The sequence below is a fragment of the Solanum dulcamara genome, chromosome 11, assembly GCF_947179165.1.
Source record: "Solanum dulcamara chromosome 11, daSolDulc1.2, whole genome shotgun sequence".
NCBI classification, from domain to species: domain Eukaryota; kingdom Viridiplantae; phylum Streptophyta; class Magnoliopsida; order Solanales; family Solanaceae; genus Solanum; species Solanum dulcamara.
In genome coordinates this window covers 49,911,946-49,926,859 of record NC_077247.1, presented here as the reverse complement: position 1 = coordinate 49,926,859, position 14,914 = coordinate 49,911,946, and the positions used below count along the sequence as shown (strand labels likewise).

General features: G+C 32.2%; 1 protein-coding gene across 2 annotated transcripts; it reads right to left on the bottom strand.

Annotated features, from left to right (window-relative positions):
• Positions 1–313: 313 nt before the first annotated feature.
• On the bottom strand, positions 314–6,144 carry LOC129873131 (homeobox-leucine zipper protein MERISTEM L1). 2 transcript variants are annotated; one of them, XM_055948154.1, is made up of 12 exons: positions 5,879–6,144; positions 4,533–4,813; positions 4,304–4,421; positions 3,856–4,044; positions 2,697–3,140; positions 2,481–2,582; positions 2,119–2,319; positions 1,832–2,006; positions 1,459–1,730; positions 1,206–1,301; positions 739–1,125; positions 314–651 (listed from the first exon to the last, which is right to left on the bottom strand). In XM_055948154.1, the coding sequence occupies exons 2-11, from the start codon at positions 4,754–4,756 to the stop codon at positions 751–753; spliced, it is 2,196 nt and encodes a 731-aa protein (XP_055804129.1). In that variant the 5' UTR covers positions 4,757–4,813; positions 5,879–6,144; the 3' UTR covers positions 314–651; positions 739–750. The 2 variants fall into 2 exon arrangements, with proteins under 2 accessions (XP_055804129.1, XP_055804130.1); XM_055948155.1 differs by lacking the exon at positions 5,879–6,144 and adding an exon at positions 5,201–5,262.
• Positions 6,145–14,914: the final 8,770 nt, after the last annotated feature.

Here is a 14,914-nt window from a genome sequence, read left to right as displayed (position 1 = left end):
TAGATTAATTATGTTTTCCAAGAAACTAGATTTCCTTTAAAAAAAAGGTTTTCCAAAATGTTTGACTTACTTTCTTTAATAGATTGATAAATATTTTTTGCAAAAATATTTTCCACCATACCAAACACGCCCAATATTGAACTCCTACGCGAGTTCTCAAAAATGATTTTGATCATTTGTTGACCAAGTATGATAAAGTTGCAAACACCATGAATCAAACCCATGGCTTTACAACTTCCATTCAACATATAGGGAACTAAAACATTTCAAATAAATGAAAAAACTTAGAAAGACAAATCCATAAATTTGCTAGTTGTAGCAAACATAAGCTTTTCATAAGTCAAACTAAACTTCTTTCAAAGACAAGAGAATTTGTCCCAACAATTAACCCTTAAAGCAAAAAGGTTCAAACCAAAATAAAGCTTTGTTGCTAGCTTAGTTTTATATATCTTTGACATGTACCAAGATAGCCTTGGTGAAGTCAATACCCTAAACCCTATTTTTTTTTTTTTAAAAAAACTACACCCTTGCAGTATCAAGGATTTCCTAAGAGGTGCGTTCTTCACTAGCTCCTTCACCTTTGTCTCACAATGCATGTATATATCTCTGTAACTTTCTTTCAACTCTTCCCCCTCCAAGGCCACCTGCCACCTATCACAAATAAAAAAAATGCACTAACATAAGTTTCAAAAAGTTAAACTATAAATCAGAACTTAAATATGTGTAGAGATGTTTGACCTTAGATTTGGATCATGCATTTTGAGAGGTTACAGCCCCTTTGATCTTTTCAACGGTGCACTTGATGAGACTATTAACAGTTGCAACTGAGCCAAGGGAAAGTTTAGCAGTTGGGACTGAATCAACCAATATCTGAAATGCTACAGTTAGTAGCGATCCACCAGCAGAACCAACTTCTGAATTACCTCCACCATGATGATTCAATGGTCCGTCTGGAAGGATAGCAAAACCAGATGGCAACAGAGCAACATAGTCAGGGTCACCCCCACTTAACACCGTATTCATTGCAACAATATCAACTGGAGCGTAAATAACATAAGATCCTGTTGGATCAGTTATGCTCTCTTGGAGTATCAGCATGTTACTCTGGTTCGAGTTTGTTCCACTCTGCAGAAATAGAAACATTTATTTGAGTAATTTTTCCCCCCAAATTAATAAACGAGCCAATTAAAATCATGTGATCATACATTGACCCGGAGTAGAGATACACAATTTCCTGGATCACGGCCATTTGCAATGTGTGCCATTTCTTGAACATTCCCGCCATTTGAAAGAATATCCCACTGCATATATATTTAGCAGAATATGGTCAGATGACATGAAATTGATCTGAAATATTTGGATGTTGAAAGCTTTTCTTGAAAATGTGAAACTACAAGTAATTAGGAAACTAAAACAGAGCAAAGTTGATTCTATGAGAATTTTTACTTAATGATTTACCTCATTTCTAGAGTTTTCATCCCGGAGAAAATCAAATACTCTCTTAGGAGAAACTGGCAGCCAAAAAGATGTTGCAGCACTCAACACGATACCAGGAGGTCTCCCTGGATCATCGATACTCTTCCTAGTCATGACTCTAACATCATCAGCACCACTTCCGGACAACATTGTCCATACGTGAGTTGTCGATGCACCAACACCAGTACAAAAGCTCATCACCATTCTCTCAGCAAGTTTTTGCATGCTCTTTCGACCAGCTGGACTTGTGATGACTACAAATTAGAAAGAAAATAAAACATTAGTGGTTGGCGATTGTACAACATTATATTGGATTTTTTACTAACTAATTAGTGAAGAGATTTATAGCTATTACTTCCAACATCTCCTGTTGGGATGTTATTAGCCAATGCACTTGCAAGGCGTTCACATTGTCTATCTAATGTTGCTACCCAGCGTTTTGCTCCAAATGCAATCCCTGAATTGACAAGAGGTTTGTAGATGTCGTGGACAGCTTTTTCATCCACCTCAACGTGTTCAACCCACGTAACCTAGACAAATAACAATTGTGTTACAACTTATTTATAAGAGTTTAATTATATCTTCTATGCACTGACAACACAAAATTTTTCTATAGTTTAAAAAATTGAGGAATGTCGATACCTTTGAGTAACCATTTGCCAATTCTTTAATTACACAACCAGATGGCCTTCTTCTGCAACGCAAAACTGAAGTAGGGCGCAAATTGTCCAGGGAAACATCAACCACTGCCCAAGATCCATCAGCATGTTGCTTACAATATCTTACGAAATAGTTCTCGCGAGTTGGAACCAGTGGAGAAGGAACTTGAAACTCAGCTGTCATCTAAAATTAGAACGTAACAGAAAAATCCATTAGAGTATCAGAGTACGAGGGTCAAAATATTTTACGTAGTAATAATGACATATATATGTAGTAGTACGCAGTAACATATCTAAGACATTCTTTTATATACAGAAAAAACACAAGTAGAATTTGAATAATACCACTTGCAATGCTCCATTGTAATTTCCTGCCACGCCAGTCGATAAGACTTCAATGGTCATTGCTTTTGATACTAGCCCAGCAAAAACATTTGTCCACTGGTTCTGAAATCATCACAAGAATAATTAACAAAACATATATGATATTTCGGTACACAAAGCATTCGTGTTCACACAAACTCCTAGGAAATATATAGTACATATATTGAAAAAACGTACCACATCCATCAAAATTTCAATTAAACTGATGTGATTCATAATAACTACAGCGGAGTGTCGTGAGGCTTCAGAATTTAGTGTGGCTGACTTAGGTCCAATGCCCCGAGGGAAAGTACGAACATATTCTTCCTCACATAAAGTATCAGTAGAAATGATGCCTGAACTTGATATCCATAATGGTTCATCAGTTTGGGCCATTCTTGTAAGTTCCTCCATTGCTGTAACAGCAAGCTCAATTATCATGGGCTTCTCAGCATCTGTAAGGCCTGTAACTGCGGTTCTTAGAAGATCACCAGCAGCGTACATTTCTCCAAGCAGGCCCGATTGATGCCCAAATGCAAGATCCAGAGAACGAGGTGCTTCAGGTGGAGCAAGTTGAGGATGAGAAAAGTTAACTGCTGCTTTGCCAACATATTTACCAGCTATACCAGTTATCCTGTCAATCTGTAAGGATAAAAAAGGAAAATAACTTTACTTTTCTAAAAATTGATAGTGTAAAAAGTATTTCTTATTCTGTCAGCTCACCTAAAATGAATTTGTGATGCTATTCTCTCATTATTCTGTTTTAAAGAGTTCTTTTTCCTTTCAAATAAAAGTGATAATGTTAATTGTGCGCGAAATTAAAAGTGAAAAAAATATTTTGGAAATTTATGGCTTAAAAATAAGAAAATATAATTAAAGATATAAATATAATTTTAAAATTAAATTATTCTTAATATAGCAATATAGTATTCGGCTAAAAATGAGAGAAAATGCTGGTGTTGGAAGAATAAGTGGAGGGGAGGTGTAAAATGGGTGGGTGTGTTGAGGTAGAATGACACGTGACATTCACCTCATCAAAATATTAGGATGTGTGTGATTGTCCTTCTTAGACTAACCTAATGGAGAAGGGGTATATTTAAACTATTTAGGTTACAATAAAGATATTTTTGTAGTGATGGTATAACGAGGTTAAAATTAATTTTTTTTCAATTTTGACCCTTTTGCCACCTTCTTCATTTGGAGATAAGTTAGTATAACAAACTTGATATAGCTACAGAAATCTCATGACACATTTAAAACTACAAGTTCTTTTCTTTCACAAATTAAATTAAGCTACATTTAAATCATGTACACATAAAAAAAATGATATCTAGTTTTCAATAAGTAGTACTCCTACCTCATCTCTAAGACGAGCATTTTCGATCCTCAAGTGATGCTCATCAAATGACATCTCTCCTATGGCTGCAGGCCCTCCACAGTGTGGGCATGCCGCATTGTTCAGGGCTTCTTTATACCTCATGTTCTCAGCACGAAGCTTCTCATTTTCATTCCTCAATTGTGTGTTCTCACATCGTTCATGTTGAGCCTGCAACAACAATAAAAATCACAATCTAATAAAAAAAAACTTGTGGAGCACGTATACGTACCTCAATCATCTTGTCTATATGAATTGAACAAACTTATTTAATTAGTATTCACTGTTTATATTTAAACGAATATATTAATCTCAATTTTCCCAAAATGTTTGGATATTTATTTACATATGATATATACAAGCTAGCATTTGAAGCTTAGTTATTGATATATATTAACTCTACAACCAAGAAAAGAAAAAAGAGGCTCACCTTCATCTGAGTACGCTTGTTTTGGAACCAAAATTTTACTTGCAACGGTTCCAACCCCAGTCTTCTTCCCAATTCCTTTCGTTGTTTATCATCGGGATGATTGCATTCCTTGTAAAAGCTGTACAATGACAAAAAAATGGGACAATTGTTATATATGGAGTTAATTTATTACTTTATAAAAACATAGTGTCAGTCGGTGAATATAAGTTAAATTATTTGAATTGCTTACGACTCCATCTCTTGGATTTGATGCTGTGTATGGCGATGATAGCGCTTCTTCTTGTTTGGAGGTTGGTTTGGATCAGCTTGATCGTCTCCAGAATTGGGGGCTTCCATATTATCAGTCCCGGATTTGCTATCAAATTCTTCGTCTCGTATGAAGTCCAACTCATTTTCAGGAGTTCTTTGGGCGGAGGACGACATATCGAGCAAGTGATGGTGGCTATTAAACATCTTCACCTTATCTTCTTCAATTTTTTTTTCTCTTAAAACTATGTATTATAATTTCATCTGCCAAAAAAATAAACAAAAAGGCCCATCTTTGTGAACAAAACCACACACATGCTAAAGATTATATATACGGAAGGCGTGGACAAAAGCAAAAGCTCAACATATATGTTCAAGATTAAAAAAATTAAAAAAATAATCATAAACACATTTACTATTGTTAAAAATGATTCTCCATTGATCATTTTTAGGATGTGATGACTTATAAATTTACATTTTTTGTTCTACGTTTCCTTAATTCGTGGTGCTACCATGGTTTAAAATAAAATAAGGGTATTTGTTGTTGAGAATTACCTCAAGATCGTATAAAGATCTCAAGAGGAACACAAAAAAACGTAAACTTATAGAAGAAAAATTAAAAAGACGGTATTACTTAGATAATCGACTTACTTCTCTAAGAACTGAGCTTCGTTCTCAAGAAGACATTCTTGATGTGATAGTGTAATTTCACCACTCCCTATATGATATAAATATATATAAAAATTTCTTCAAACCCTAAACCCACCCCCAACTCCCAACCCCCGCCTCTCTCTACTGACTTTCTTGTCTCTATGTGTTGATAACTTAAAAAAAAATTTCCTCATTTTTTTTTGGGACTTAGTTTTGGGACGTCAAACAAAGACGGATTTGTTTTTATTCTATTCTTTTTTATGTGTTGATGTGACAAGGAAAATAAAATTAATTGTTTTTTGACAGTGCCAAAAGTGAAATGGGAAAATTTTGGCATAATAACAAAACACGAAGTTGACTCAAAGTGTGAACACGGATACAATGTCTTCTTTTTTTCTTTTCCTTTTTCAAACTTAGGTAAAACATATATAGTGTCAACTAATATCTGGTAAAGTCCAAACTTCACTCATATACCCCAGTCTCTCAACAATGGCATATAGCAATATCAAATCCAACACATCAGCTTTTGTATGAAAATATAATTTTTTTTTATCTTACATATATATATGCCGTATAATTTTTTGACGAAGGATGTACAACTGATCAAGTCATAACAACAAGTAAAACATTCAAGTGAAAGAAAAAACAAGCAAGTGAATGATGGAACAGTAAACTTACTATCTGTGAAGCCTTTGGATTAAAAACAAGAAGTGAAAAAAAATTAATCCAGATCTGGTTTTGAGGCAAAAGGGTCACACTTTTTGGAGGCTGAAAACTATGTGTGTGTGTTTTTTTCTTTTGTTTTGAGGTTGTTTACATGGATGAACAAGAAAAGGGAATTTAAGGGGATTTGGAGAAGGGAGAAAAGAGGGGATTATAGGGAACAGGTGGAGAAGATGAAAGGGAGTTATTATTATAGCAGAGGTTATTGAGAGGATGAAATAGCATTAATGGGAGGTGTTAATGCTATTGTTGAGAGAGAAAATGAGAAGTTGGCAGCAACTCATCTTTGATGTTTAAATTTTCTAATATAGGGAGTATGGTGAAACTACTTAATTATTACTTCAAATACTCATATATATAGTGTGTTTTTAATTTAATTTGAATAGGATCACGAGTAGGATCATTATAAATTAAAACAAGGAAAGTAGTTTGAGTAGGATTATGATGAGTAGGATCATTATAATTTTCTTAATCAGAGTTATTTGATGGCAACAAATTTAAAGAAGGAAACTAGATATAAGGAGGGTAATTGATTAACTTAATAATACTGTAGTGGTTATGAAATTTTGTTTGAGTAGGATCATTGTAAATTCTTAATCAGAATTATATTATTTGATAGTAACAAATTTTAAAAAGGAAACTAAATATAAGGAGAGTAATTGATTAACTTAACAATATTGTATTATTATGAAATTTTGTTTGAGTAGGATCATTATAAATTCTTAATCAGAATTATTTGATGGTAACAAATTTAAAGAAGGAGAGTAAGTGATTAACTTAACAATATTGTATTTAGTTTGAGTAGGATCATTGGAAATTCCTACTCATAACTATTTAATGGCAACAAATTAAAAGAAAGAAAGTAGATATCAGGAAAGTAAGTGATTAACTTATGAGTTATGAATTATGACAATATTATTGATTAAGAGATCTAGTTTAATCAGTAGGATCATCATCAATTCATAATTATATTTATTTGGTGGCAACAAATTAAAAGAAGGAAAGTTGCTATAAGAAGAGTAAGAGATTAACTTATGACAATATTATTGATTATGAGATCTAGTTTGAGAAGGATCATCATAATTGATGGTAACAAGTTAAAACAAGGAAAATAGATAGAGTCCCACATTGGTGATGGGTGGTTAATTGGTGATGGGTGGTTAATAGGATGTATGCTCTCCCTAGTTCTTATATAATTTTGGGCAATCATTCCTTCGTATGTGTCACGATCCGATCTAGGGCCTAGTCGTAACACGGCGATTGAAATTTTGAATGGCTCCAACCAAGCCTCTTGTACATATCATAAGCATTCATAAGGTAAAGCAAAAGCGAAAACATCATAAGAGAGTCTAAATCATGAATAAAAATTTAAGAACGACACATGACAACATAAACTCGAAACATTTGTCCAACTAGATGTCTCTACTAATGAATATGGGCGGGGGCTAAGACATGTCCCTAGCTCACCCTCAATATGAAACATAACAAAAGGTCTTTGAAACAATAACCAACTCGATAACTAGTCCCCGATAAATGAGGACTCACTACAAACACCGCCGGATAGAAAAGCTTAACTAGCCACGTGGACGAATATGATCTTCAACCTCAACCCCTACATTATGAGACAATGTAGGCAGAAGTATGCATTAGTACGTTGGAATGTACTAAGTATGTAGGCAATGCAACGCATAGAAAACCATGTTTATACAAATGGCCATTTTAAATAGCATGATAGGAGAAGTATAAAAATCACAAGTAGTCTTTAAGAAGGATCAATGCATAATAAACCATAAGAGTATCATATAAAGTAAAAGATAGGATTAGTCATTTAGAATATGAAAAGGACCATACGTATAAGAATCATAACCGACAATAAGACCATGCGAGCTATATCATGGAATCCCAATGTTACCCCTACATCGGAGGAAAGGGGGAGACTACTTGCCAAGGTAAACTCCTACATGTCTAAGTGGATCCACTAAGCAGTTATGTGAACCGTGTATTCACCCCTAGTTCTTAGACTCGAGTACTCACCTCCAATCTTTGATATTTTGGGTACTCACCTCGTAGAGATTTGGGTATTCGCCTCTAATCCCTTTGTACCTACGGTGGCACGTAGTTATGCAATAAGAGACTTTATATAAGAACCCCATATTTTGAGTCCCCACCTCAAGTCCACATTCGGTGCTAAGTCAAATCCCACGGAATACATACATAGCATAGAAATCATAATGACATATATCATAGTCATGATCATAGGTTTCAAAAATCATAGAGTAGCTCATTTTTATAACATAAGTGCAATGCGGACATTGTCCTTCCACATTTGCAAATCATCTATACATAGATATAATTCATACTTGGAAATTCATGATCATAGCTTATACTTGAAATTAGGGTAAGATATGAATGTATGATCAATTGACTTGAAAATCATGAAATTGACTTGAAAACATGCATGATCATAAACTTTCTTTCAGCCCATACATAATTCATATAGATAATATCATTAGGAAGTTTAATTGAAAATACTCATATTTTACATCATGAACCCTAGAAATCAAAATAGGAGAATTCATGAAAAAACTCTTCAATTTAATGCAATAACCATCAATTTATATCAAAATAGACTCATGATCATACTTTGAATCATAATTCATGCAATTGGAATAGAGATCATAAAACCCATAAAATATCATACTTTAATTTGATAGAAAACTTAAGAAATTGATTGGGCTTCATGGATGAAAGGATCCATGAATCAATACCCACATACCTTAAGTGAGAACACCAAATAATTTGGAAGAACTTGAGAGTTTTGATGGAGAACTTGAGTGAATTTATTTGAAGTCTTCAATGGAGTCCTTGAGAGTCTTTTGTAGAGAGAGAAATATTTGAGTAGGTGAATTGTAGAAGAATGCGTTACATGAGCGGCCTAATCCCAAGGCATTCTTAAGGCACTTGTGAGTATTTTTGAGAGATGTTACTGTATGTTATTTTTTAGGTTGAATTAGACTCAAGTTTCATTTTTTTATAATAATGTTTTAAGAAGCAGTTTTGGAACTCGCCCTGGAGCAGAATAACCCGTAATATACCTTGAAACTTAAGTGTGACAATTTTGTGAGCCTTATGCCTTCTCCATTTGATGGTACGTTTTAAACATGCCTAATGTCCAATATTTGGAACTCGCTTAATCGTTCTTACACAATTTATGTGTCCAATTATTTAGTTAACATTGTTAAGACATCAATATCAAAGTGACTATTAAGTTTTAAGAAACTTTTCTGGTAAAGGCATATTCTTAGTCAACAAATGATATTAATTGTTACTTTCAAATAGAAAATCAAAAATATTTTTATACGCTTAAAATGGCATGATATGACACATAATCAGTTTTATTAAGGACATGATTCTAAACAAAAGAACATGAAAGTTGATGATTAAGGTAGAACGTTAGTAGATAGTCAAGTTGTGGGAGAGTATGATTATAGTTTGGAGCACCTTATCTGCTCTTTCTCCTTATCAAAATTATTACTATATGGAGTATCTTATTCTTCAATTTTATTACCACTGTTGTTTCTTTTGCTTTGTTATAGTACTATTTTTATTGTTAATACTTTTCTTTTCTTACTATTTTCATTATAGCTTCTCCAATCATGTATTTTTTAAATCTGCTTTGAAATACTTTTGTTAAGTCAGCGTTTATTAGATAACAATTTATCTAGCTCACACAAGATAAGGGTAAGGTCATGTACACTCTATCCTTCCTAAACTCCATGACTCCATTTAGATCACAACAAATATTTTATCATTGTTGTTACTTGAATTGTTCATATTTGTATTGAAGTTTTCTTTTCTTAGTTTATTAAAAAAAAATTAATTGTTCTTTTTAATTAGTTCAAAATATTTATCTTTTTAATTAAGTTATAAACCTATTATTACTAGTAAAATTTGAGACTGCAAAAAAGAGGAACTCTCATAAATAGCAAAGACTTGAAACATAATTAGGCTCTTTAGCTATGGTTTGACTAATTACGTTCCATAGCTATAGTTTCAGTTGCAATGCCAATTTTCATTTGTATATCTCGCTGATTTATACAAATTGGATTTTCCCATTTATATATCTCGTTGCATTATACAAATTAAGCTTTCAAAGTGGTTGTTTCTACAAATACAAATTTGCTTTAGAAAAAGTTGTATATGAGCCCTAAGTACGCTTTGTATACAAATACAAACCTTTAGAGATTTGTATATGAACCCCGATATTTATATAACAACAAATTTCATTAAACTGTAGTCGCGATTCATAATTATGTGAAATTATAACTATATTAAATAATACATTAGTAATATTTGTCAATTTACATAATTTTTTATTTTTTATATGATAATACTAAATAAGTAAAAATGTATGAATGGAGTATTAATTTTGTCACATGCACCAAATTAAATAAGAACCTTTATGGGTGTATAAGAAAAAGTTAGTCCAAATGCATTTTCTACTTTTACCTGCTTACAAAATATGAACGTCTTGATATCTTAATTATATTAGCGCTATGAAGTATGAACGATGAAATCATGACTAGGACATTTTAATGATTTTTTCTTAATATTATAACCCTGAGAAATTCAGCTTTACAAATCATCCTTTTAAGTTGTTATTCGAGCTCATCACCAATGTAAAAACAGAAAAAATGAAGAATTTTCTTCTATTTCATTATTTCTTTGTATTATTCCAAAGCAAACACAGACAAAATAAAAAGAGAAAAATCGACCTTTCTTTTATTTTTACAATACCAAGTTAATTCAGAATATCATCGTTAGGTGTTCATGGTCCAATTTAGGTGGAATTTTCTTTAAAAGAAAGACTTAATATATTGACAGTTTTTTAAATTTGTTAGTAAATTTTATATATATATTCAAATTATTACTTATTTTTATTGAGACCCTGAACACATGATAAAATATTTTTATTAGACACTTTCTGTTCAAATTTTAAAAAAGCATTCATGTATGTTTCGAAATATTTATTAGGCAACTAAGTTAACTACATAAATTAAATCATGTCCACTAATTATAGACATGAGGCTTTTCGGATTTTTTAGGCTAATGCGTATATTTAAAAGATGTAACCTATTTTAAGTGATTAACTTATCTACATAATTGGTACTAGAGAATAACTTGAACCGAAAGTGCATAATAAGACCACTTTATTATGTGTCTAGATGCTCAATTGAAATAAGTTCTAATTTGAATGTCTAAATAAAATGTACTGACAAATTTAAAAAGTTATCGATGTGTTAAACCTAAAAGAAAACCAAAATAATTAAGAGCCCGTTTGGATGAGCTTTAAGTTGGTCTTTTTAGCTTTTGGACGTGTTTGCCTAATGTTAACTTTAATCCATAAAGTTCTTAAAGTCAGTCAAAAATGAAAAGTTAGGATTTCTAACTTTTTTTTTCTAAGTGCTTAAAGTCATTTTCTTTGACCATGGAAATTACTTTTATATCCCTTATATTTTAACAAAATTCTCAAACTACCCTTTTTATTCTTTTAACCCTAAAATTCACATCATTTTCCTCATTTAAGCACTTTTATCCAAACACTCAACTGCTTATTAATAAAAACAACTTTCAGCACTTCAAAGTTTTAAAAACACTTCATACATAAAAGTTACTTTTTTTAAGCCTATTCAAACAGGCTCTAAGTTGAGTTTTCGAATGTTGGAATCAAATCAATTAGCTGAATTTTCATCACTTTCAGTTTCTATTGGTTTTATCGATTTGTTTGATTAATTTGATTTTTTGTCATATCCTATATAAATATATATAGCTTTCTCCCAAGAAAAATGTATAGATTATCCAAAAAAATTCTTTTTCCAATGATCATGATAAAATTTCCTATAATGATTTTTCTTTTGCAAGTAATTTGTGATATATTGATATAATTGGACTAAACATTATTGATGAATAATCAAAAGACTCAAAGACAAATTATTTAAATATGACATAGATTCTTATAATTATTAAAATAAAAGTACAAATAAAAAAAAGTTTTTTTTTCTTTGATTTGATTCAATTTTTAAATTTTCGTGAACACCCCTAAGCAATATAAAGAGTCAAAAAAATAAAACATTTAGGAGTACAGACTTGCAGCCTAGCCAGCTCTTCAAATTTTCGCGAATCTTTTTATCCTTTAAAATTTAAATCTCATTTTCTGTTGAGCACCATTGATGGCTAATAATAGTAAGTAGTGCCTTTTTAATATTGTACCTCTGTCCATATTAAATAAGCATTTTTTATTTTACATGATGATTAAGAAATCGTTAATATATTGATTAACTTTACTATTTTGTTCTTTGTTCATATTAATTAGCCTCTTGAAAAAAGAAATTTTGAGTCTTCAAAATTTGTTTAAACTTCCCAAGGTCATATTAATTATACGGATAAAATTAAAAAAAAATTAATTCTATCCCGATTTAGTAAGTGATGAAGTAATTGTTGTATTTGTTTGAATAAAGAAGAAAAATATATCAAAATTGTGGACATTTGATTGGTGGAAGTTAAGAAAGAAGGCTAATGGTATTCATACATTTTGTCAAATATGATGGCATAAATGTGTTCATAAGCACCAACCATGACTCTAAATTGCTTATAAATAGGAATCTCCACCATGAACACAATAACAACAAATATCTAGAGAAATATATGTGAGATTTAGAGAATTTTCTCTTGGAGATCTCTTGGGTGTAGTATTTTAGATATTTGGGTGTTTGAGAAAAAAAAATATTGTGTATTATATGGTTGTAACAATTTTCATATAATGAATATTTTTCTGGGTGATCCGTGGTTTTCTCCAATTGGGGAGTTTTCCACGTTAAATCTTTGTGCTGTTATTCTCTTTAATTTTTCTTGTTATTTTCTGTTTGAAGGTTGTCCGAAAGGGACGGAAATTAGTCAGTGTTTTTTTTCCAACAAGTAGTATCAGAGCTTTTGGTGTGAAATAATTTTTTTTTTGAATTTTTAGTATGCTCTGTGGTTGCAACTTTGTCTGATCTTCCACATCGGAAAAAAATTCTGAATTAGAATTATCGTTTTTCAAGCAGAATTTCGTCCTGATGGAGTAGCAAGTGGAGTTTGATTCCGGTAGAGTTTGTTATTCTAGTGAAGTTGCTTTGGGGTACTTATATATTTGGTAATAGTGGAAATAAATACAATCTAAAGAGGTTCTGGCTATGAAAAAACTTGGTATTTAAGTGTATCCGTTGTGAGCCACCTCTCTTTCCTGGGAACTAATTTAGTGAGTATTTTTTCATTGTTATTGTTCAAATATAAGTATTGTTAAGCATGTGGGGACAATATTTGAGAAGTTTGGTTTGAGAATGAGTTTTGGAGTTGGTAGCGTGAGAAAAATAAAATCAAAACTGATGAAAACTTATTCGCAAGTGTTGTCAAAATCTGTTATGCATTAGTTAAGAGATGAAGAAGCTTCAACGGTGGTTCTCGAACTATGACGGTTGTGATTTATGACACATATGATTACAATGGGGATTTAGCTTTGGGACTTTTATGGTCCTCTGTTAATGCAATGATGGATCAAAAGATGTGGTCAATGATTCAAGTCTAGTAAAATGGTAAAATTAAAATTGAGGATTTGATTAGTGAAATTTTGGAATCTTTGTGGACTAGAAATTTTGATCAACAGCTAGTAAACTCAGACAAAGTAGGATTGTAAGGAGTTGTTCGACAAAGGCTCTGATTGTACATGAGATAGGTATCCTTATGACATGTTCTCCAAGATTGTTATGATAAATGATGGAATACTTCTAGCGTATCCACAATTTACACATGAGCATTGGTTGATAAGTGATGTAAGGTGTGTGTGGTGAAAAAGATGTCGATGGCTAATGAAATCTCAGGAAATCAACAAGAGGGTTACACCATAAGTTATTAGCAATTTTTTCGATATGAGCCGAAATTGAAATTTTTGAAATTGTAAATTGATTTCAAGTGAAAATTCTTGGATTTGTTTTTCAATCTGAGTGGATGTACTCTTTATGGTGGGGGTATGATAATTCTTGCTATAAGAATTATGATTGTTGGTAGCAGACAATGTGAAGGTTGCAGCTGCGCATAGTTGGCCGAGTTTAGAATTAGGTGGAGAACTGATTATGTTATGTTGCTGGACAACAGCAAAAGGCAACGAGTTATATTTTTCTTGTTGTTGGGAAAAAAATACACCGACTAATTCACGTCCCTTCTGGACTTAATCAGAAAATAACAACAAAGAAATTAAAGAGAATAAAAACAACACAAAAAAATGTAACACCCCAAATTTTTTTTTGCCAAGACTCGAACCATTCTTCATATGCATATAGAGTCGAACTAAATGACTTCTAATTGTATATATGAGTTATGATCAATTCTTAAGTATTTTAAGTGTATTAGATATGGTTTAGGGTCATAAGGGATCTCTAACACCAAGCCAAGCACAAAGAATTTCTATCGACTAAGTTTTCGAATGAGTTCGTATAAGGATGAACTTTAAATGATCATATCTCCTACAATATAACGAATTGGGTGGCCCATCACCTATCAAATTAAAGTCTTTTGAGTCATCTTTCCAATGCCATTAAGATTGAAATGTTTGAAATTCGAAGTAAAAAGTTATGTCCAGTTAACCAGAGAGGTGCATGCCAAGTCCACATCGCGGACTTGGCCAGTTTTTGCTTCTACTTTGAATTTCGGAAAAACATGAACTATGGGGGAACAACTCCGTGACGCAGACTTGTTCCACCCTAGTTCAAATTTCTGCCAAGTTTTCATTTTTTGGAGGGGCTTTTCGGTCTTTTCCCCTCTTTCTCCTCTACATTTTAGGGCTAAATTCCTCCCCCATATCAATTTCTAAGGATTTTTCTCTCCAAGAACATTTAGAGCAAGAATTGGAGAAGAAAAGAAGAGTTAGGATTCAAGATCTTCAAGCCATGCCTTTGA

Coding starts and splice junctions, on each gene's coding strand:
- LOC129873131 (XM_055948154.1), bottom strand. CDS start 4,756: ATGTTTAATAGCCACCATCACTTGCTCGATATGTCGTCCTCCGCCCAA. Junction 4,045..4,303: donor ACAAGCGTACTCAGATGAAG/GTGAGCCTCTTT, acceptor TTGTTGTTGCAG/GCTCAACATGAACGATGTGA. Junction 1,731..1,831: donor CCCAACAGGAGATGTTGGAA/GTAATAGCTATA, acceptor TCTAATTTGTAG/TCATCACAAGTCCAGCTGGT.